At 41.5% G+C, this 21,984-nt stretch overlaps 2 protein-coding genes across 4 annotated transcripts in view; one reads left to right on the top strand and one right to left on the bottom strand.

The window, feature by feature from the left end:
* The window catches only part of LOC143152880 (ankyrin repeat and SAM domain-containing protein 1A), a 120,161-nt gene extending 108,809 nt beyond the window's left edge, over nucleotides 1-11,352 (bottom strand). For both annotated transcript variants that reach the window (XM_076323469.1, XM_076323471.1), the window contains exon 1: nucleotides 11,015-11,352. In XM_076323469.1, coding sequence (XP_076179584.1) covers nucleotides 11,015-11,118 — 104 coding nt within the window. In that variant the 5' untranslated portion in view covers nucleotides 11,119-11,352. The remainder of the gene's footprint in view (nucleotides 1-11,014) is intronic.
* On the top strand, nucleotides 11,342-21,051 carry LOC143152881 (transmembrane 7 superfamily member 3). Of its 2 annotated transcripts, XM_076323473.1 has the most exons (9): nucleotides 11,434-11,567; nucleotides 12,393-12,547; nucleotides 12,969-13,304; nucleotides 15,146-15,411; nucleotides 17,092-17,263; nucleotides 17,342-17,482; nucleotides 18,614-18,760; nucleotides 20,023-20,250; nucleotides 20,768-21,051. In XM_076323473.1, the coding sequence occupies exons 3-9, from the start codon at nucleotides 13,118-13,120 to the stop codon at nucleotides 20,839-20,841; spliced, it is 1,215 nt and encodes a 404-aa protein (XP_076179588.1). In that variant the 5' UTR covers nucleotides 11,434-11,567; nucleotides 12,393-12,547; nucleotides 12,969-13,117; the 3' UTR covers nucleotides 20,842-21,051. The 2 variants fall into 2 exon arrangements, with proteins under 2 accessions (XP_076179587.1, XP_076179588.1); XM_076323472.1 differs by lacking the exon at nucleotides 12,393-12,547 and having other exon boundaries at nucleotides 11,342-11,567.
* Nucleotides 21,052-21,984: the final 933 nt, after the last annotated feature.

The following is a 21,984-nucleotide window of genomic DNA, read 5'->3' as shown; positions in this document are numbered from 1 at the left end:
TGCGCGAGTAAATATGTAAAAATATCCATTTGCGGCGACGATTTAATACCAAGCGGTGTAAAACCCCGTTGTGTGCAACGATGGTATACAAACGAAACACGAAACGTTACATCGATCGAAAATATTTGGGAAAAAATACAATTATCGAGAGCAATTTTACGCTACACCGCTATTCAAGACTACGGGGGCACGGTGAGTTCTGTAAACGAAGCGAGAAAATTTCAAAAATTATTGCTAGTTGATCGATGAACGTTTAATACACTTTCTCGAAAATGTATATTTATTGTAAGTTCGTCGTCACGGTTGAACACGTTTTGTTTTGAGGTTTTTAGAATCGAGCACGAACAAATTCCTATATAAATTAATATAAGTAAACCAATTGAAATTGGACACAGATGATAGGATATAATGTAATCAATTAATACTATTTAACTATTGTGTCTCGAATACAGTTGCCAATAATCTATGATGTCGATGCTCGAATAAAATAATGATCCAAGAGAAGAAATAATTCGAACGATCGAAAAATATAAAACAGTCGGGGTAAGTGACGAGCAAAATTGCATTAAAAATGACCGTGTACGCGCAAACGAGTCGACCAAATGATTAATGCGTGCGACCGAAACATAATAAATTACGTTTGCTGACTTCAAGGAGAACACGTGTACAGTGGAGAGTTGGAGAAATTGTAGAATTTTTCGAAAGGTTGTTTTCGCTATTGGTCAAGATTTCGTATCGAGTGAACCAATGATTAATAGCATTCGTTATTTCACTACTGGTCAAGATTTCTTACCGCGTAAACTAACGACCAACGATGTTACTATCGTGAGAACACGTTTTATGGGAGAAAGGACAGATTTCTCTCGCATCGTGAACATCGAGCGGAGATAATCTTTGCAGTACCGTGCAATAAAATGAACAGCACTTGCAGTTTTCGAAAAAATTGGTAACAACAACCCGGTTACACCGGCCCGCGACTCGAAATGGCTTCAATTACTAAACGAATGTTACATTCTGTTAGCATTTAGGCGTAACCGATACGTGGTGAATAAATAGCAGACCACCGTTGTGATTTTCGTACCAATCGGAAATAACAGTCCGGTCACATCGGTCCGCTATTCGAAATCGCTTCAATTGCAAAACAAATGCTACATTCTGTTAGCCAGCGTTAAGGGGAACCGACGAGCGAACATGTACCACACCAGAGGGTTACAATTTATGGGACCCAAAATCGAGACTCAAAATCCTTTTAATCGCGGAACCAATTTCTAACCAATTGGTCGATACTCCGAGGAACGTGCGCGGGTGATTTAAAAATACGTGTAGTTTCCGGTAATAGATAAATATTTGATAAAATCGCGTACCCGCCCTCGAGAACAATTTTCAAAAGTGTATTCTTCGAGCCGTCAATAACGCTTTGAATTCGACAAGAATAAAAATTCCTCTTCGAATATACGAATAAACTCACATGTCCCTAACTTCGTCCCGTAAACAGTGTATATAATATTTTTAAATTCAAATATTGGGTTGCTCGGAAATTAGTTTCGTTTCTTCCATGAAAACGAAACACGATTTTCTTAGAGCGTACAAACATTTTATTAAATTGTACACTCTCCATTTTGGAAAACGAAATAACTTTCCAAACCCAATGAAACGCAACCAATCCATATCGAACAGCACTCCAACGGAGTGGTCGCTCGCCTGTTGCGGTTGACTTGAAAGTACCATCAAAAATTGGCAAAAAAAGAAAAAAATGAGAACCTCGTTACCAATATCGGCAAAGAAACTCTCCACCCGGACCAAGGACAACGAATCGAAAGATCCCGGCCATTATTGTCATCGTTGTTCGCCTTGCTTCCGAACAATTTCGTTCTCACCCAGCGAAATGAACGGAGCGAGCCAGGTCCCTGGTTACGCGGTAAAACTCGTGGATTTCCCTCGTTAACGGGACGCGGTCTGAATCGACGCTTACGTCGGTGCCGGCATCAAAGCATCCGCATTCAGTTTACCCAAAACAATTACGGGAACCGAAGGCCTTTCTCTGCGGTAACGGGGCAGATCAAAGGACCGAGCGAGAGCGTAGTCGTAGTCGTCGTCGTCATTAAGCAACGACGTCATTAAACCTTCGGATACCGGCACTTTGAATCATCGGCTCGCGGGGCACGCGTCGCGAGTCCGCGAGAGGATCGTTCAAGACCCCGTGGGGCGCTGAAGGAAACCAAGGGGGCGAGATGGGGCACGCACCGCGATCCGAGGTCGCCGCCACTCGAGGAACCTCTAATCCATTGTAACGAAAGATCAAAAACGAGAGAAACTGTCGATTTTACAAACGCAAACTCTCCCCGGTTCAGCGTTCAAGTGCACGGGGCAAAACCCCCACCCGAGCCCGCCCCGAGATCCGGAGGGGCGGCAAGAAAAAGAAACGAACACTCGAGGGGTTCCGCGGAGTGCCGCGCAACGCTTGGAAGTTCGAGGAGCTTTCGGCCGGTCGCGCGGGGACGGAGGAGGGAAGAGTGGGAGGGAGGGAAGGGAAGAATAGAAAAGAACCAACGCGTAGAGAAGGACGGCACGTGTTGAATTTCCATCTGTCTCACTCTGTTGCAAACCGACGCTCGTTCGTTCGTTCTTACGGCACCGTCGTTCTCGGCTGTCCTGTGTCGCGCGTACCAAACTCCTTTACCAACAGGGGGGTAACAGGAGTCGCGCGTATTTGTTTTCCGCGCCCTAACAACGGACCAAAGCGCCAAGGCGAGGCAAGGAGCAGAAGAGAGGGGGCTCGGTGGAGAAGGAACGGGTGGAGGGTCGGTGGCGGTAGCCAGCTCTCTTAAAGCCGAGTACACAGGAACGCCCGTAACCACCCTCCCCCGCCCCTTGGCACGGCGTCGCGGACGCGTGTACGTCGGAATACAAAACCAGGGGGCGCTCGTGCGCGCTTGCACGTACACGAGTAGCTACGTCGGAATGGCCAAGCCCGCTCGTGTCCTCGTGTGTCTCGAGACACCCCCCAATCCCCCGACTCCCGGTGGAGACCGGTTGGGGACGTTTGACTCTTCCTTTCTTTCGTTCGCCACCCGTTTCCCCGTGTACCCACCGCCCCACGATCTCTCCACCCCGTCCGCAGCTTCTGCTCCGTCTTTCTCCGTCTGTCGCACCCTCGCCGCCGGCTCGTTCCTCGTTTGCCCCATTCATCGAGTTTATCCGCTTGCCCAAGTTCCTTAATTAAACCCTGAAGATTGTCTGCAAAAAGGACATCGCCCAGTGCCCTCGACGTCTACGAACATTACGAATTGGGCGACGAGGGGACATGAAAGACACGGGATACGAGCGACCGGGACGAAAACCCGGTGCGGGTGCGGGTGTGGGGGTGGTGCGGGGTCGCGGAGGCCCGAAACGCGGGGCGAACGCCGAATGAAACGCACGAGAAACGCCGTCTGTCGGGGCATCCGTAATGGCAATTTCTTGCGATGCTTTAATCAAGACACCGGGGAACGATCAACGACAAAAATGCCCGCTCCGGGACGGATAATTGTGACCGTTGTTTTTGTCGCGGCCAATTCCCCGAAACGGGACCCAGCTTCGACGATCCCGATGGGACGATTCGCGAGAATCGGACTCTCGGGCGACCATCGCCACCCGGAACTACGTTTTGTATCGTTAACGCGCAATCGAGCTCAAGTGGATCATTGGTGGGAAATTAGATGACACCGTGTGTCGCGGTGAACGTAACGCGAGGGATTTCCAAGCGTTCGAAGAAAGAAAACGCGTCACGTTGCGACGTAACGCCTCGGAGGACCATCGATTTTTCGACGCGTCTTCGGAGGTTCGTCCAACGCGGTGTATTCAATCTCTCGGTGGAAAGTTTCACGGTGTGAATCGTTGGGTATTATTTTCCATCGAGGGATATCGTTTTGCAATTTTCTGCGCACTGTTCTGCGAGTTTCGTTCAACGAGATCGGGAAGACGGTGATTTTGGGCGCGAAAAACGAACGCGTAGCTTTCAAGAGTATCCACGTTTGAAAATTCGCGCGTCTTTCGATGGGTTTCGATCTTGCGAGTCACGTCACATTTGTACGCGAAGTGCAACGAAGAGAATTGCAAAAAATCTTGCGGAAACCGAACCGAGTTTGGACGATGAGGAATTTTATCCTTACTTTTGGCTAAATTTCGTTTACGAGAATTCCAAAATCGCGAATACGTGTTACGAACTTTTGTAAACTATACTCTTCTCGATTACGAAAAGTGCGTTTGGTCTGGATGCAACGCTTTCGATAATGTATTAGTTCTATACCGAGCGAGATCCATTAACCCTTTGAGTGCCGCGGTCGCTTATAAGTGCTGAGTCGATCGGTACACCGCTTGCAACGAACGTTGGCGGGAGATTTAAAATGAATTATTCGCGCTCGAATAAAAATCAGCTTGGCAAAGCGTAAAGACGTGTACGTGAACATTGGAATTTACGTCTCTCGTAGTTCCTACCCTGTTCCCTCCGCCCCTGGAAAAAATCTCACACCTTGGCTCAATTTTCAAAACTCGAAACTAAATAAATCTCATCCGGTGAAAGTTACTTAAAAAGAAAAAACGAGAAACTATGTATATTCAAACGCATCGAATAAAATACACAGATACGCAGACGACGTATTCTTAAACTCCGTTACGCTTAAATATTGTTATCGAGATATTAAAATGTAACCGAAAAACTAACGAACGAATCCTCCGGTGGAGTGTCCTTACCGGGTGTCAAGAACCCCTGTTTTGTAACGTCAACTGCCTCGAATAATGCGATTGTTACAAGGATTCTACGCGTAGTTGAAAACCGCGGGAAACTCGGGTCCGCCGATAAACAATAACAGTAGCATTTAAAGTGAAATCTGCAGGAGAACCCCGCGTCATTGAATTACGCGGTTTTCCCCGGCACTCGACGGTCAGAGGCGCAATAAAATGCCGAGGGATAAGAGAACTTCCATCCAGCTCTTTCCGGTTCCACGGTTGCGAGTGCTCGGTAGGAACGCACCCTCGCGCCGGAGGCGGATAGAAGAGGAAAACTAGACCGATCGAGCGAGGGTGGATGGAAGTGGGAGAAAGAGAGCGAAAGAGCCACGGCATGGAAACCGACGGAGTGCGAGAACGTGGAAGGAAGCGAGACGGGCACAAATTGAAACAGACAGAATACAGGGGAGTAAGAGAAAATCGAGAGAGCGGGAGCAACAGAGGAAGAGAAAAAGCAAGAGAGAGATATATATATATATACAGAGAGAGGGAGAGAGAGAAAGAGAGAGAGAGAGAGGAAAAGGGAAAGAGAAGCAGAGGGGAGAAAAGTAAAAGACGAGGAAGGAGGAAACAATAAGCCAAGGGTGCGCGTACGCGAGACAGAGTGATCGGGAAAGAATAACAGAAAAGAAGAGAAGGAAGGAGGTTCTATACACGCGACGATGGAAAAGTGGAAACGAGACGGAGACGGACGACAAAACGGTGACGAAGGTGTGCTGTACTCGCGTGGGGTGTTAAGGCATCAAATCGATAAATTCCTACGGCGAAGGAGGAGTTGGAGGGCGGTGTGCCCACGGATACGTGCTGATGTCGCGAAAAGGTCCTTTCCTCGCAAACACTTCGGTGTGTCGCTCCGGAAAGGTGCTGGAAAAAACCGGGGACTCCGCGTAGTTGCACTTTATGCAGTTTCGTGCACACAACCCCAACCCATTCCACCCCCTCGAGGAAAGGGCGTCTCTCGAAGGGAGGATCGGACATCGATCCGTCTAGGAGCGAATTCAGTGAACGGCCGACGTTCTCGTCACGGCAGAATGCCTTGCTGTCGGCTAATTATCCCCTCGTCGATCGTTTAACGCATCGATTCCTTCTTCCGGAACAACGGAGAACGAACAAAACATTACAGCGATATCGGTCGAGTGTAACGGAATCGTTGCGGGGAACTTGTAATTCTCAAATTCAATACCGTTTCGAGGGACAATGTAACCGTCGGCCAATCGAAACGCGAGATTGGCGAACGTGGCCAGAGTGGGGGTAGAGCGTTCGTTCGTCTTTCGCGGATTTGAATCGCGCGCCCTTTGGTCCTTTCGCGGTTCAACCGATCGACGAAACGAACGATTACTGACCCGGTATTTCTATGGAGGATGTATTTGTGTCGCATTGTACAATGTTTTGGTCATGAGGATCGGGTATTAGAGAAAAAATGGAGTTCTGGAGAGAAAGAAAGCCGAAGAAAATATTGATGGCTGATGGCGATCTTTCGTTACGAAAGTGGTTATGGAATATTGCTCGGAATCTATACATTCGAATGATACGAATTGTTCCCCGTTGCGAATAAACGAAAGATCTCGATAACGCGTAAATTCGCCGGTAAAATAGTCGAAATTGACGTTACCGTGGTAATTGAGTCACGGATCCCCGTGTCGTGGATCGAAAAAGGAATTTCCCCGTGGTCCGAGATCACGAGCCGGGTACACGGTGTACACGGTGCACATCAAAGAAGAGCCGAGGTTATCGCGGGCAACGGACGACGTTAAAAGCACCGATTCGCGGGACCCCTCCGGGCCCCCGGGGCGACGTTCTCGGTGTAACGGAGAGCCCTTTCGCGGCCTCCGGGGACCGTGATTAAAATTATTGCTCGAGCCAGAGTCAACACGCCGCGGCAAACAAAGGATAAACACATTCGCGGGCAGTGGTACACGAGAAGTAACGCGTCCAGCCGGTCCCTGCGATTAGCATCGCAAAATATTTCTCGTCCCTGTTCGCTCCTGTCCCTCTGACCCACGGCCGGTAAACGTAGGACCACGCGTCGCTACGGTTCGCGTGGAGTCGACTCGAGTCGTGTCGCATCGTGTCGCGTCGCGTATCGTCGCGTCGTGTCGTTTGTAGCGCGGTTGTTCGAGCCGCGTTTTATATTGCTTTTCTGTGATCTCTCGTCGAGGACGAGGCTGCGCCGTAGACGGAGAGGTGAGGAGAGTAGAGCGCAAAAAGCCGGAGCGCGCGACACGCGGCAGCGAGACGAGCGGGAGAGCAGAAACCATAGGAGGTTGAGTAAAAAGCTTTGGTGGAAAGTTGCCGCGGGCGCGCTTTGTAGTTATGGACAAGTTGCACGGCTGGTGACGAGCAAAAGAGGCAATTTGTTAGAAGAGGAGCGCGCGTTTGTCGCGCGCGATACATTTAGGATTCGGCCGTGTTCCCCCGCGGTTCGTCCGTCCGTCCTTTTTCACTGTCTCCACCCTACTCCGTCTCCTTTTCTCGCTCGTTTCACCTCATCTGCTTCCACAAAGCGGCCCAACGGGTGACAGTGGGCCGGGGGTGGGGGAAAGCGCTTCTTGCCTTCGCCGGTCCTTTCTACCGGAACGCCCTTCTCCAGCCGTGTTTCGCTCCTGTGTTTTCTCTTTCTCGCCGCGACCGACAATCGGTGTTAAAGTGCGTGAACGCACTCGAAGCACGCGCGCCCGCTCCACGAGTATAGGAGCCACGCACCGTGGCCCTCTCGAAAAGAAACGCCGGGTTCTCGTCCCGGCACGCCGTGACTTAATTAATGGAAGCGCGAGAAGCGTCGACAGCGTCGTCTTTGTCGAGAAGTTCGCGGGACTGGGTCAATAAAGACGCGAGACCACCGGCTGTTACGACTAATTGCGCCTCCTACGTCGATCGCGACGATCCGTGTGCTCGAAATGATCGACGACATCGAATCGATAAACACCGCCCCCGGAACTTACGATTATTATTTTTAATCTGGACGAGTGTACGAGCACGATGCAAAGACCAACGATCAAAAATATATTCTTTTGCAGCGTTGTTGACAATTTACGATTACACCGTGGTTCGCTACTTGCGAACTTTCAACTACTTCGGTCCACCGTATTCTTTCGTAGAACATTCTCGGTGAACTTACTTTTTTAGTTTGCTTTCTCCTTTTTTTTATTCCTTCCATCGCGCTCTTATTGACAAGGAAACGTTGACAATAACGATCGATCGTTCTTATTAATAAATAAATCTATTTATCGAACCACCGATGTACGACTTATTTTGAAAAATCGGACGCGTATAAAAAATAGTGGAAGTTTTTGGAACAAAAAAATAAAATGAAAAGACGAAAGAGTTAATTATTGCATGTGCGACATTGGCGTTACTTTCTGGCGGTAGGTGTTAGCAAAATATCCCGATTGTAAGATCCGAGTGTACGAAACAATATTTAAATAATTTGGCTCGAATGGAATTAGTTTCCGATTCGACGAGATCTTGAAACGGCGAAGGAATAAAAAAATCAGTTATTTCCCTTCTGTTCGCCGAAAATATCCGTTCCGAGTAGTCTTAAAATACGTTCATAACCATGATCGTTACACGACATGGATTTCCCAGATATTTGTCGCCATTTGATTCGAATCTGTCCTTCGTCAGAGTCGAGGGTCACGACTCGTTGCGGACAGTGATTCGTTCGCGAGTCGCTTGAACGATTATCTTCTCTGCGAATTGATCTATAAATTGCATAGGTTGCGTGGAAGTTATTAGGTGAACGTGTACACGAGAATTGACACCTTTTTACATTACCAGAGATGTTAAGCTGTTCGCGGAAAGCCATTTTTTTTTTTTTTTGGTGAAAATGGAACACGATTTTTGTAGAGCGTATAAATATTTTATTAAATTATATATTCTCCATTTTGGAAAACGAAATTACTTTCCGAACAACCCAATACATTACAGAGATTGCTAGCAATGGTACCGAAGGAGTGGCTAATAAAGGACACTGGACCAATCGCGTGTGTTGTTTTAAAACGGTTTGTCCGTTTACTTGGAAAATACCTTGAATTTTTTGGCGCCAGATGGCGTTGGACAGATTATGCTTGAAATTTAGAGTTTCCGGTTGGGAACCGAGGAGGTAGGAACCCTAACCGAAAACTGAAATCGGACTCTTCCGTCCGAAAACCAAAACGGCGACAGCACTTGCGCGTGCACTCAAATGACGCTTTTTAGATACTACGATGACGGTGTTGCTAAACTATGCTAACTCGAGCAGAATGACTAAGTTATTAGACTAAATGCTTTTCACATTGAAACAAGTTGAGCGCAAGACTCGGTATTCTTATACATTATCACCAATGGAATGTTTTGGAGAATTTTTTTTGTTTTAATAACGTGAAAAATAAAGCGAATAATAAGTTACATTTACTTTTGAGTTAAAAAATTCAATTGTACGAATGCTTTAAGAGGAAATTCATTTTTCACGTATAATATTACTCTGATTCTTTATTAGCGGCGCTGCGAAACATGCTGCTTAATCGTTTAATTAATATACATAAATTTTGTACTATTTATTACAATAGCTAATCAAAATTTGTAACATTTTTTATATCGTATTATATTTTCGAGCCAAAATGTGTCCAATTTATTTATAAGTTGCAGTTAAAAGTTAGGTTATATTCGTTTCTGTATATTTATTATAACTTCTACCTAATTGCAGAGAATAAGTATCATGGGTGAAAAACGGTGCATTGCGATTTGTTTAAAGCTATGATAAAATGTTTCGTATATTTAATGCATCAAAGTGTATATAACACGAATAAATCATTTTACCGATTATTATTTACCCTTTATTCCCTCGAATACGTTTTCTTCGTGAAAAACAAGTATCCAATTAAAGCACTCGTAAAGATTAGGTACGACAATATCATTTTCATACGACTCGGGATAGGAACATAAATATTACAACTCGAATGTACCATCTTTCTCTTTTACGAGTCTATCACGTCCAAGCGAGGTTTATCATTGACCCTTGAAAATAAATAGCTACCCACCAAATAAGCCCCTTTATCTGTCCCCATAAATAGAAAATAGCACGACTCGATAAGTCCCGTAAAGATGCTTCGTGCCGCTTCCAGACACCCGTCGACCAACATTTTTCATCTGGTATCGCGTGGGTTTAATTAAATCTTGACTCGTAAAAAAAAAAACCCTTTACACCAAGGATTGAACCAAACGTAACGCGTACCCGACTCAAACCTTAAATACGAAATTGAAATAATTGATACGGCTAGATTGTTGCGTGTTTGTATCAACGCATCCTGGTGCATCGTCACACCGTATGCGCACGAAGTGATTCATGGTCACGGTGAAATCATGAATAATCACTCAACAATAACGCGCGAACGCATACAAGGCGCATTACTCTGTACAGATATTCAGAGCAAGCCTGATTATGCCGGAAAAATTACCCGCCGCGCGTTTATTTTCACCTAGAAATCGTATTAAATGCGTAACCCGAAAATTCCCGATTATTAAGCACCGTACACAAACAAGCACCGAGGATGCGCGATCCCATCTAAACACGGTTTCGGTTTTCATAAAACACGCATCGCAGATCCAATTACTGGTTAAAAACGCGGTCGCTACGTAAAACGTATCACGCGATCGGAAAGAATATACGAGAAGATATTAATTGGGATGTTTTCAGTAAAAAGAATTTTAAACAAATGCAGCACAAGTTACTTACGCTTCGAACGCATTCTTTCGTTTAATTAATCTGAAAACTATTCGAGGCAACGATTCGTGCTATTAACCGTACGGAAGGCAGGCACGCATCCACGAGAACCTCTCACAAATTGTTGGATTAATTGCAAAAATGTACCGATCAATCGAGCGTAGGTAATTTAACGCAGACACGGTACCGGTACGCGTAATGACTGGTCTGATACAGTTTATGTCTAAATACAGTTATCTGTCCCCGATTAATAACGGTTCGCACTGAGTTACACGGAAACGAAACGAAAGAAAACAATTGAAAACGGCAGTCAATAAGACACGAACACTTTTTCATTCGAACACAAATCGTTGCGACGAGCGATTCGAAAAGTACGTGACATATAATGCTTATCGCTTGATGAATTGACAGAGAGCGAGTCCGTTTCTCGATCGACCGAAACAAACGATTGCGTCCTAAATCGGTACTATTGTGTTAAACGTGAAATAAAATCCCGAAACAACGAAAGAAGCGAAGAAAAGCAAAGTCTGCTACGGTGACACCCACCTTGCCAGTGGACCACTCCTCTTCGCTCGTTGACCCAAAATCTTCTCGACCACGGTGACATTTCCGCTTCTCGCTGCCTCTAGCAGCTCCTGGTCCTTCCCCATGGTCCATTTACACCGTAATCAAAGCCTGGTGTTCACCTGCACACTTGTCAATTTCTGTTTTTACTACGATTACTCGCGTTTCATTGATCCAGCGTAGCCATCTTAGGCCGACTGCATCGTCACCTCGCGGTCACTTCGCGAACACGGGAGCGCGCGAGAGAGACGGAAGTACCATAGTCCGTGGTTATTGGCCGCTTAGAAACGAGACGAAACGACGCAACCAAGGCTCGATGTGTACCGCGCTCAGGCATGTAGCCGACTGTCAGCTGTTGCGCCATACTGATTTTCCGTAGGTTGGCTCGGAAGCAATTTAATCGAATAAGTGTCTCACGCGTTCGTAACGCCGGTCAACATGAGTTGTAGTCTTACCAGAAATCTACTGATCTGTATATTACTCATCGGTAGTACTTGGAGCCACGTGAAAAGTGAACTAATTTCGTCTCTCAATGGTGAGTACATAACCTAATTTTTCCCTTGAATTAATACCTTTGGCGGGTCAACGTTTTTACATTCGATAAATTACTCGTGAAACGTGTTATATTCCCTGAGAAATCAAAAATTTAAAGCTAAACCAATTGCATTCGATTTCTTTTCATAAATACGTACAACATAATCTTTTGCATTGTTGATGTAAATGTATCTATAGGTTAGTCGTAAAATGTTTGATCAACAAATGTGTGACCTCCTAAGTTCGTAACTTACAGATATCGAAAGTTTTGTATATTGAGTTGTATCATTTGCATAATGAATAATAATTATTATTATTATTTTAATGAAAAGAATAATATTCCAGCATCAACTGCTTCTTATTGAGTTTTATTATTGAATATTATTATTCGATACATCAAAATGAAAGATACATAATTATTTTAATACAGATATTTCAGAAACTCTGCATATTATCGAGAAACTTTAATGACATTGTTCAGTCAAAGCTATATTTTCCACAAGATAAATTTTTTAAATTATAATAAGTTTATTTCAAAGAGATTACTTGTTAAAAATAGTTAATAATCTGTACAATTTCTGCAACTGTGTCTTAGAAATGTATTTTGCATTTCAAAATTTGTTGTATAAAATTGTAAATAAAATTTATTTCGTTGCTCGAGGAATTTGTTTCGAGCAACTTGTCCGATATTCGAATGTTATGAACAGTAATTTGGAAAGAATGCAAGATATTTGCAAACTTATGTTCGTACAACATTCCTTTATGAATATAGTTAATAGAATAAGCCGACATGGTTTACCACTTATTTGTTGGAAACATTTTGTAGGTTTTACCGATAGTTTTTAATATGGATACCAAGGTTTTATATATCAAACAAAAGTACAAAATTACAGGAATATATATATTATTTATTGCGCAAGACATTATTTTTCACATATAAACTGAAATAATGTGTAAATACAGGAAATGATATACAACTGTGTAAGTGTAAAGAAAATTTTGATAACCAATATTTTCTTTTCTTTTGAATTTTATTCCATATGTTTTACAAATATACTCATACTATCATTTTGATTTATTTTCAATTATTTCTTACAACTTTCACATTCATACACTATCATTTTCCTGTAAACAATTTTCCTTACAATACATGTACATGTTCTTAAATGCATTAATGTAAACGATATAGTTAAGAGTTACCTTTGCTCGAATTAATATCCATAATCTAATTCTATTTCTAAAATTGTAATTCTAAGTGATGCGCATCCAAGACACAGTCACTCTTGAGTTTGTTTCTTTAGATCATAAAATATCACAAAATTATTAGAGTGTACTTCAAATGAACTGTTCTAAAAATTAATTTTGTGTAAAATATAAAAATAATCTATAATACATTTTACAGATGGCAGTGTATTACAGGTGACTTTAGATCCTCGTGGCAGCGAGACATATATCCAAAACATATCTATTGCCGCCACTAGTAAAATAACTTTTGATATAATAATTGATTCTCCGCATACTTCTTTTGTTATCCTCCAAATCCATACGTTTATGTATAATGTCACGCTGTCGTACAGAAAAGATCATACGAATACAGTCCTGAATAGCAGTGTGTTCGGATCAAATATCGGCCTTGTTATTAAAAATGGTTTAAATAAAACAAACCACCTATATTTGAAAAATGATAACGCTAAGCCTATAGAAGCTCTTCTCGCTGTTGTACCTTACAATAATAGTGGTAAGTACGCTTGATATTTATACTTTATACGAACATATTGATTTGTACCATGCTTACCGTATTGTCCTTGTATTGAACTTTTTGCAAAATTTGTAATTCATCGCTAACGAAAGTTGGGGTAATTTATAAACTGTTAAAAATTGTAAGATATTCCACTATATTTGTTCGTACGATTTATTATACAATTAAAATTTCACCAATTCGAAGGCACGTGTAACCGGAACAATTTGAATATCCGATTTCGATGACAAAATACCTAGATCTACTATACCTATAGAAACTGCTGATTTAGATATTCAAACACATTTTCCACTTACTTCGTGATCTGACTCAGCAACCGCTATATCGAATGGTTCAGTAAGTATTATCGTCTTGACGCTTTCGGGAAGGAATATATTTTGTTTAAAATAAAGAAACATTCAAACTGACATTGATCCATGACATTTATCAATCATGTAACTATGTTGCGGTATTATATTGAATTATTCGGGAATTACAGTATTACACCATGTAAAACAATTTACACGCGAGTGCCATTTAAAACTATGAAAGTTAGAGAAAAGTTTCTTTAATAAATATTGCACAGTATAGACCATCGTACAGCGATGAAGATTTTGTTATGGGTAGAGAATCTCTTCGAATTTAATTTAAAATCGCACATCGCTCAACACATTCTCAAACACACACACACACACAGAGAGACAGACAGACAGACAGACATTGGTTCTCTCTGTCTCCGTTACCTAAGTATCCAAATTCCAGCCGCCGTATCGTCACATAGAATATGGAAAAAAGATATTTAACAAATCTTAGAAACATGCGGTGATCATAAAATAAATCAAAAGGTCTTAATAAACGTTGGTCGGAGAATTATTTGTTCGAGTTACAAGATGTATTTTCAATTATAGAGCCATTTATGTAATATTTAAATATTATCGTGCACAATATTAAAGGAGTCTAATAAACAGTCCAGTTGTTGAGAAGTAACGAAATTGTAAGATTTTTAAACGAATAGACACGGATACACATTTCTATGACTTGAATTCACCGATATTCGCGAATGACAGTAATATTAATATTAATGGTAATAATTTCATGTTAATTTATTTACTCGCGAGAAACTTCGCAATATTACCCAAGTTTACCGTATCACCTGATAATAAATGAATATTATTGACAAAGTATCCGTTAACATTGACGAGAGCTCTGTGATCGTAAAACGTTTCTAATGCCGCGTTAGAAATGTACGAGACGGTAGAAAGATGGCCGAGAAAATTCTCATTCGTGAAACTTTTCATTCGTGAAACTTCTCTTATCGACCAAATCGATTCCTTCGTCCACACGATCGAAATCAATTGGCCGCTCGAGGCTGCTAACGAGTTCTCCTCACTCCTTAAGAGTTCCACCATACGGGTTTATCCATCACACCACTCTTCGTGCAAACCCGCAACACGTTCTCTGTTTCTCAAACAGTGAGACACGACGAGCTGTCATGGCACACGAGTCGTTCCTGGTGTGATTCACAGTTGACAAGGTGGGCTTGAGCGGCCAATTGAATTTAATTCGACTATAGCAAGTCGACACCGATACGCTAACAGCGAAGACCGCACGGTTAATGGCCACATCTCGCGACAAGGAATTGTTTACGAGGTTTTCTTCTCACCGTACGATAATTCATGCAGCTGTTGTTAATTTTCTTCGAATATTGTAATTTCACGGATAGACTGGCCTGACAACTGTTATTACGGTACAACGTATGTCCTCGGTTAGTTTGGTTTAACGTAGGCAACGAGTGGCTACGATAAAATTGAATAACACCAGCTTTATTGTTCTCTTCGTAGCACCCGTACCGGGTGGATGCAACATGGAATTCAATACCAAAATAGCGCCGTATGCAAAGGTGCAGATCGTACACAACTCGATGATAGTAGTCGACATTCAACCAGCCTCGATGCCTTTTAACGGTAACAAGGAACCGATTTGTGAGAAAAATCCGGTGAATCACGATGTCTATCAGATAAACATAAACGGGACCGACTCTGTCACTTATTTCATGGTTATGAAATCGGTATTTTCTAAAGGTTATATCGAGAAATATGGTCGAAAGGTATGTCATTTTTTCTGTTTCGCGTGATAACTTAACATTTCAACGTTCGAAATCGATGATCAATGGTCGATCGCGAGAAATATTCCAAATTTTTCGATCAGAGTGTTAACATTCAGGGCTGCTGGGGCTGAAACAACGTTTGAAAATTATTGCAATTATAATTGAATAGTTCGAATATAATTATCGTAATAATAATTGAATGGTTATTGACCGCTATAATCGGGCCAAGAATGTTAACGCTTTTATTTACATTCAAATGGTCGCTCGATAAACGGATTACTATGAAAGTATTTGTATCGTTCAAGTCGTTGGAATCATGTATACAGTGTTCGTCGATGATATGTATAATTTAGCAATTCTTTTGACAGCAATAAAATAAGTCGATGTAAACGTATGTACCTATTTGACCTTGTTTCGGGAAAGTAAATCGGTATACTCTATTCAATTATTTGTAAACATTGTTCGATATCTATGACCTTGTCAAAACACTCGTAACGCTTTGTGAGTCACTTCAGTTTATTTATCTGATAAGAGCATTACGTGCCTGAGTTTTGCAATGTTTTATCTTCGAAACGATAATAGCAGATTCTTCTAATCGAGAAATGTCGTTCATTGTATACAGAATATTGACAATATTGAAATACTCTACCAAGTAATTGAACAAAGTTTTCAGATGTATAAAAAAAGAAAAGACGAACGATAAAACGTTCGCTAGTTTGCATCGAGACGCAATTGATCGTTTCGAGTAACTGTTATTGAAATAACCAGACACTGGTTGTCGAAACGCGAATCTCGCTGTAACTAAAAAACAAGGTCAAATGTATAAACCGTCAAAGATATATGTTTAAGTGAATTTATTTATTTATTTTCAAGTAGTAAAACTACCCTTGAAGCGAGTCCCATATATTACACTTGCTTGAAATAATGAACTTTTATCAAAATTTTGCACAGATCGGGCAATTATCGATCGATAAAATACTTGAAAAATTCCACACGACACAAAACCACGATACGTAGCGGGTCAACGCACCTTGGTGTCTCAATTTTGTATGTAGAACCTCAATGTATGTAATATCCTTTGTCTGTCACTTTGCGGGCATTGAGACAAAATTAACAAATTGTAACATGACGTTTAAATGATCTTAGAACGTAACATTCCAATAAATCAAATATTCGTACTCGAGGTCGTGTTATAGTTCGTTGAGCTAACGATTATTGCCAGTGACAGGTAGAAAAGAAACTATAAAGTCGTATGTATAAAAATTGTAGATAACAAACTCGCCAAGAAAAAAAAAAAAAAAAAGGAACGCATACAATAATTTTGATCGTTCTGATAATGACAAAAACAATACGGAAGGACACGTTGCCTGGTTGACTCTGTGTTCATGATGGGTCAAAACATGTGACAGAATCGAAAAAGTAGGTGATAAATTGTTACTGATAACGTACATTTGAAAATAAATCAAAATCGTACTATTAATTTCTATTTTACAAAGCTTTCGGTTTTAAAACGAATCATTCCACGAGAACAGTTTAATGCAACGAACACATTTTTCGTTGCAATATTTCTTTTTCTTTTTTTTTTTTTTTTGGTGGGTCTGTGTGTTTATTTTTTTTTTTTGCACGAAACGAAAAATTCGAGTTGACGATTAATATACATCGAAGAATAATTTCTGGTAGGTACCGAGTTCCAACGTATTATCGCCAATGAGACGAGTCTTCGCCGCGTACATTGGATATGGATTTGTTTACGTCGCAGTGGCCAGATACAAGAATTTTTCCACAGCCTATGTACCGGCTGTCTCGTACGGTTGCAACCCCCAATTACACGATAACTTTTGTGAAATTCTATGTACGTTCTGTTTCGTCAATTTTTCTATCGTCGATAAAGCGAGGAATCAGATTGCTCGAATATCCAATCTTTTTTCAGTTAAACCTGTCTATAATGTCATCTTCGCCATTTGCTTCATCATAGGATACTGTAATTTTAGATGGATACCGATACTTTTCGCTGGAACCGTGACCAGTTTCGTTATCGCAACTATCTTCACTAGCATTCATAGCGAGGAAAGTAAGTGTACTACCCTTTTCATTAATGCTTCGCGTCGAGACGATAAGTCTAACTCAATGGTTTTTTCGTTTCTAAACGTTCTCGATCGGTAGAAATAATATTATAACTCATCGAAAAGATAATACTAAAAATATTAAAACACCGCGAAGAGGAAAGGTGTACAATACGCGCACCCCAAGCGATCTCCCGTATCGAAGAAATAAAAGTTGCAAAATTTTATCCTAGCATCCCTTCCAACCTAAAATTTCTCTTTGAAATTTGAGGGAATTATCATTGTTTTCGCACTTCGGAATTATTTTGCCATTAATATAATACCGATCGGTTACCGACAGTATATCGAAACATGATACGGTTAATACTATCTTATTTTTTCGTTTATCATAATTTTCACCAGGGTAATTCCACCTAATCGCTTGTCTCGTTTCAAAGTTAACAAAATATTTGAAAGAATCGAGTAGAAAGTATATAATTTAATTTACTCGGTTGATGATTCGATTTCGAACTTTTCCTTTAAATTCGTTTAACCTAACATTTGTTACTTTCGATACGACATTGCCAATAGCTTGATCCAGATTTGTGGCCAATTATAAGCGTACAAAGTTTCAATCTACCCTATTTGCGAACTTCCGAATAACATCGTTAAGAAGTGGTATGAAATAATAAGTACACCATTGAACTTTTCGATACTTCCATTCTTTACATCGTTGTAACAAATGTTCAGGATGATTCTAGAACACTTTGTGTTCGAAACGTTCACCGCGTACGAAGAGAAACGAAAATCTCGCCGAACACTAAGTGTTAATTACATTTACAATTCGATTGATAAAAAATAAACGAACGCAACTGCTCGAGGCATCCAAAGTTTGTTAACGTACCTTTAAAACTGTATTATTCTTGTAGAAAATTTACCTTCGAAACTGTATCGATAGAATTGAGACGTACCCGAAAAACGAAGTCTCTGTAAAAAGTACAAGTTTTCGAAGTATCATTGCATGCTGTAACGATCAACGCGTGAAAACTTTACGTTTACGTTAGAATAGGAATTGGTGGCCCCGCGATCTCTAGGAGCAGTAACTGCATTTACCAACAGATTGACTCTATCGCACAATTGCGTCGTTTTCTTTGTTTCAGGCAACACTTGGATCAGTATATCGATAGGCATCGTTCTAACGTTGTTGTGGATTTGTTTCTCGACATCAGAGCCCGCAATCGTCAAGCCGACGTTAAGTTGGGCCCAAGGATTGTTCCTCGCGTGCCTAGTCTACCATTTCATACCAGGTATACCGCGCGCGCGCGTAAAAAAAAAAAGAAATGTGCAACCGACGTTAAGCCTGGATCGAGCGTATCGGTCAGGGAGCTGATAAACTCTCCGCTCGATCGTGGCAGGAACGGTTTCGAAAATCGAAACGCACCGAATTATACACGGAAATAAAATATTCCGTACGCGCGACCGAGAGATCACGAGGGGTTGTAACAAATTATGGGAAAATAATGAAAGCTGGCTTAAAAGCAGCCGAGGAACGAAAGAAAAAGGGAGCGAGAGAGCTCACCTCCCCGAACCGAAGTTAGTTCGAGTTTGGCGAAGGGATGAAGCACAGTCGGAGAGAGAGAGTCTCACCCCCTGTAGCTTTTATCAATGTTGCCCGCTCATGTGGAAGCTTCGGCTGCCGAATCCCCCCATGCAACAGCAGCGGGTATTCGCGTTGCCTCCTACCTTTCACACCATACCGTGGCAACCACCCTCGTACGTATGCACGCTCGCGAGCGAGCGCGCAAAAGGAAAAATTCGTCACGTGCAGATAGAGACCGCCACCATCCCTGAACTCCCACGAAACGATCTAACCAGCTTGGAAGATTCACATTTACCTAATTGTGACCCCGTATTTATTTTGCGCTGGGTCCTATTTAGATTACACGGTCCGTGCATGCGCAACTGCACACGAGTATCGGACCGATCTACCCTGTCGACAGATGATCGGACCGTTTCACCCTCTGTCTCGTCTTCGGCACAGTTTGATCGCGTTTTTTCGCTCTGGATCGGGGTGTATCGGTACTGTGAGTCGAGACTCACGAAATACAGCGGGGGAAACTACGATCTCGTTTATTAACCTTTTAACTGCCGCGCTCGAGATTACGGATGTAACGATATCATTCTGGATGCACGAGTCAAGGGAAACGCGCGAAACGTGTACAATTTTTGTTGTTTGATTATTACAAAATTGTAACCATTACTAGCGTTGATCGATTCGACGGTGGAGAGGTTGCCGATATACATCCGTCCCTTTTGTTCGTTGCTTTAACGCTATTTCGATGAACTTGAGACGATTTTTTTTTTTCTTTTTTTATTAAAGGTTTTAGAGTGTACCGTTCAGTCAGTGGATACCGTTACGCGCGAAAATTATTTTTATTTTCGGAAAACAAGCACGCGTTCTAAGTGTTGGTGTTATTGCAAGCGCGAGCTCCGTGAACGGTGTTACCGAAGCATACGATTGCAAACAGCGTAAACAAACGTGAGGATTAATTCTCGCTTTCTTTTCCAGGTATTTTTCAGATTTTGTTCTGGTTGATATTTGTATCGCTGATCATTATCTTTTACTATGCATTATATGATGTGAGCTGTTCCCTTGGGCAAGCAATGTATTCAACGACCATGATAATCTTGCCACTCGATCATTTCTTTAAAAAACACCTCATATACATTATTATAAACGTAGTAAGAAGAATCGCTGTCCCTGGCTTCGAAAAGGCTGACACTACATCCGGCTTAGGTATTAGTACGCATTTGTTGCTACTGTACAAGGTGTTTCCGCTGCACTCGAGCACGTAAAATATTTCTCTCGTTTTGAAGAGAAATATATAGATTACACGGATTACACTATTGAAAATATATATATAGTTTTACCGAAAACTCTACCAGTAAAAATGTTGCACGGTTTAAGGGAGCAAATACGACATTGGGCAATAATTCGACCTTTGCTCGCGCAACAGCATAACCTTCGAATAAATTGGAGTAGAGGAAATATGAAAATATTAGGCTTTTTCTTTCTTACTATATAATCTTGAAGAAAAATGATTTTTTACCGTCACATTTGTTCGCTCGATTCGCGTAACTATTTTCTTGGACATTCTTTCGTATATCTAAGACCGACAAAGATTGTCAATTGTATCTTGTAACTATTTTAAATAATTTTTTAGGAAACAGCTTGTAACGTTGTAATAATTCTATATGCAAATGGTGTACATTTAACCAAGATATATGTTTTTAAAGCAAGATTGTATTTTTAGATATTCTATTAATGTTATTGTGGCTAGTTTTGGTAGTGTACCGTACCTGCTCTTACAAGAATCCGGAGGAGTAATTAAAGTAACGATTCGTTGGATGCAGCAACTTTATTATTACGAGCCATCATGAACATTTTTTTATACCATTTTAAAGTTAAGTCAAAGAAATAGGCCTAAGAGAGGCTCAGTATTAATTTCTAATTTAATTCTAGTTTAATACGTAAAACTTGTACACAATAGGTTTCCTATGTACATTTATAGATGGAATATACATATATTGTAAGATATTTGTTCTTCCCATTTTTTTCTTCCCCCGTCCCTCGCCGAATAATGTAATTCGATCGTGTACAAGCAACATTGACGATTCTACGATTTAACTTCGAATACATGGTACTCTTAATAATCGTTACAATCGTATAAGGATGGAAGGATGTAATTCGACGAATAAATAATAGGCGGCTTGCGTTGTCATTAAAATGAAATAACATTTATTGAATCGAGACAGTGACACCTAACAGTGGTTCTATATCCTACTACTTACAATCTTAAAGGTAATCACAGCAACAATATTATCTCCATTATTCACAACACTTACGTAGATTACTGTCGCAATAATATATTATTCTCGTTAATAAATTTGTTAATACTCATACACTGTATTCGTTATTAGCAATTATTATTACAGATAATAAGAAAACTTGCGTGACCACTTCCGCGTCACAGGTCGATCTACGAAGATTCACGGACGCGTGTGATCGTTTCGATGCAACCTAGTCCGTTTACAACTATATCGTTGGTATAGTCGCGTAACCAAATACTGTCGAGGTTCAATACTGCTAACGAAATGGAAATTATTAATGTTTCCTCGTTTTTTTCGAATACACAGCCCCGTCGAAACGAAAAAGAAAAAGGGACAAAGTCTACGAGCTTAAACAAATCCAACTTTTCCGTGTCCGTTCCGTTCGGTGAACATCGACGCGATTTGTTTAAACTCCTTATCGTCGGTGAGTTCGCTTTTCTTTTCCGCTAAACGCGATCGATCGTCGAACGTACTTGTTCCCTCTCGACGAAACGGAAAAAGACGTTCGATGAACAATCCGATGGATTCCCTTTGAAAAACGAGGCTTAAAAAGACGCAGGTGGACAGATTGCGAGCGGCCATCTTTCCTGGTAAGCTGGTCCAAACATGGCGGTCAAACTGTCAATTGTACAAACACTTA

This window comes from Ptiloglossa arizonensis, chromosome 11, assembly GCF_051014685.1.
Source record: "Ptiloglossa arizonensis isolate GNS036 chromosome 11, iyPtiAriz1_principal, whole genome shotgun sequence".
Lineage (NCBI taxonomy): Eukaryota > Metazoa > Arthropoda > Insecta > Hymenoptera > Colletidae > Ptiloglossa > Ptiloglossa arizonensis.
The sequence above is the reverse complement of the archived record's forward strand: the minus strand, read 5'-3'. Positions and strand labels throughout refer to the sequence as shown.

Excerpts from the sequence above, each read along its gene's own strand:
- LOC143152881 (XM_076323472.1), top strand. The coding sequence starts at position 11,471 with ATGAGTTGTAGTCTTACCAGAAATCTACTGATCTGTATATTACTCATC. Across the intron at positions 11,568-12,968 it reads ACTAATTTCGTCTCTCAATG|ATGGCAGTGTATTACAGGTG; the intron begins GTGAGTACATAA and ends TACATTTTACAG. Across the intron at positions 20,251-20,767 it reads TGACACTACATCCGGCTTAG|ATATTCTATTAATGTTATTG; the intron begins GTATTAGTACGC and ends TTGTATTTTTAG.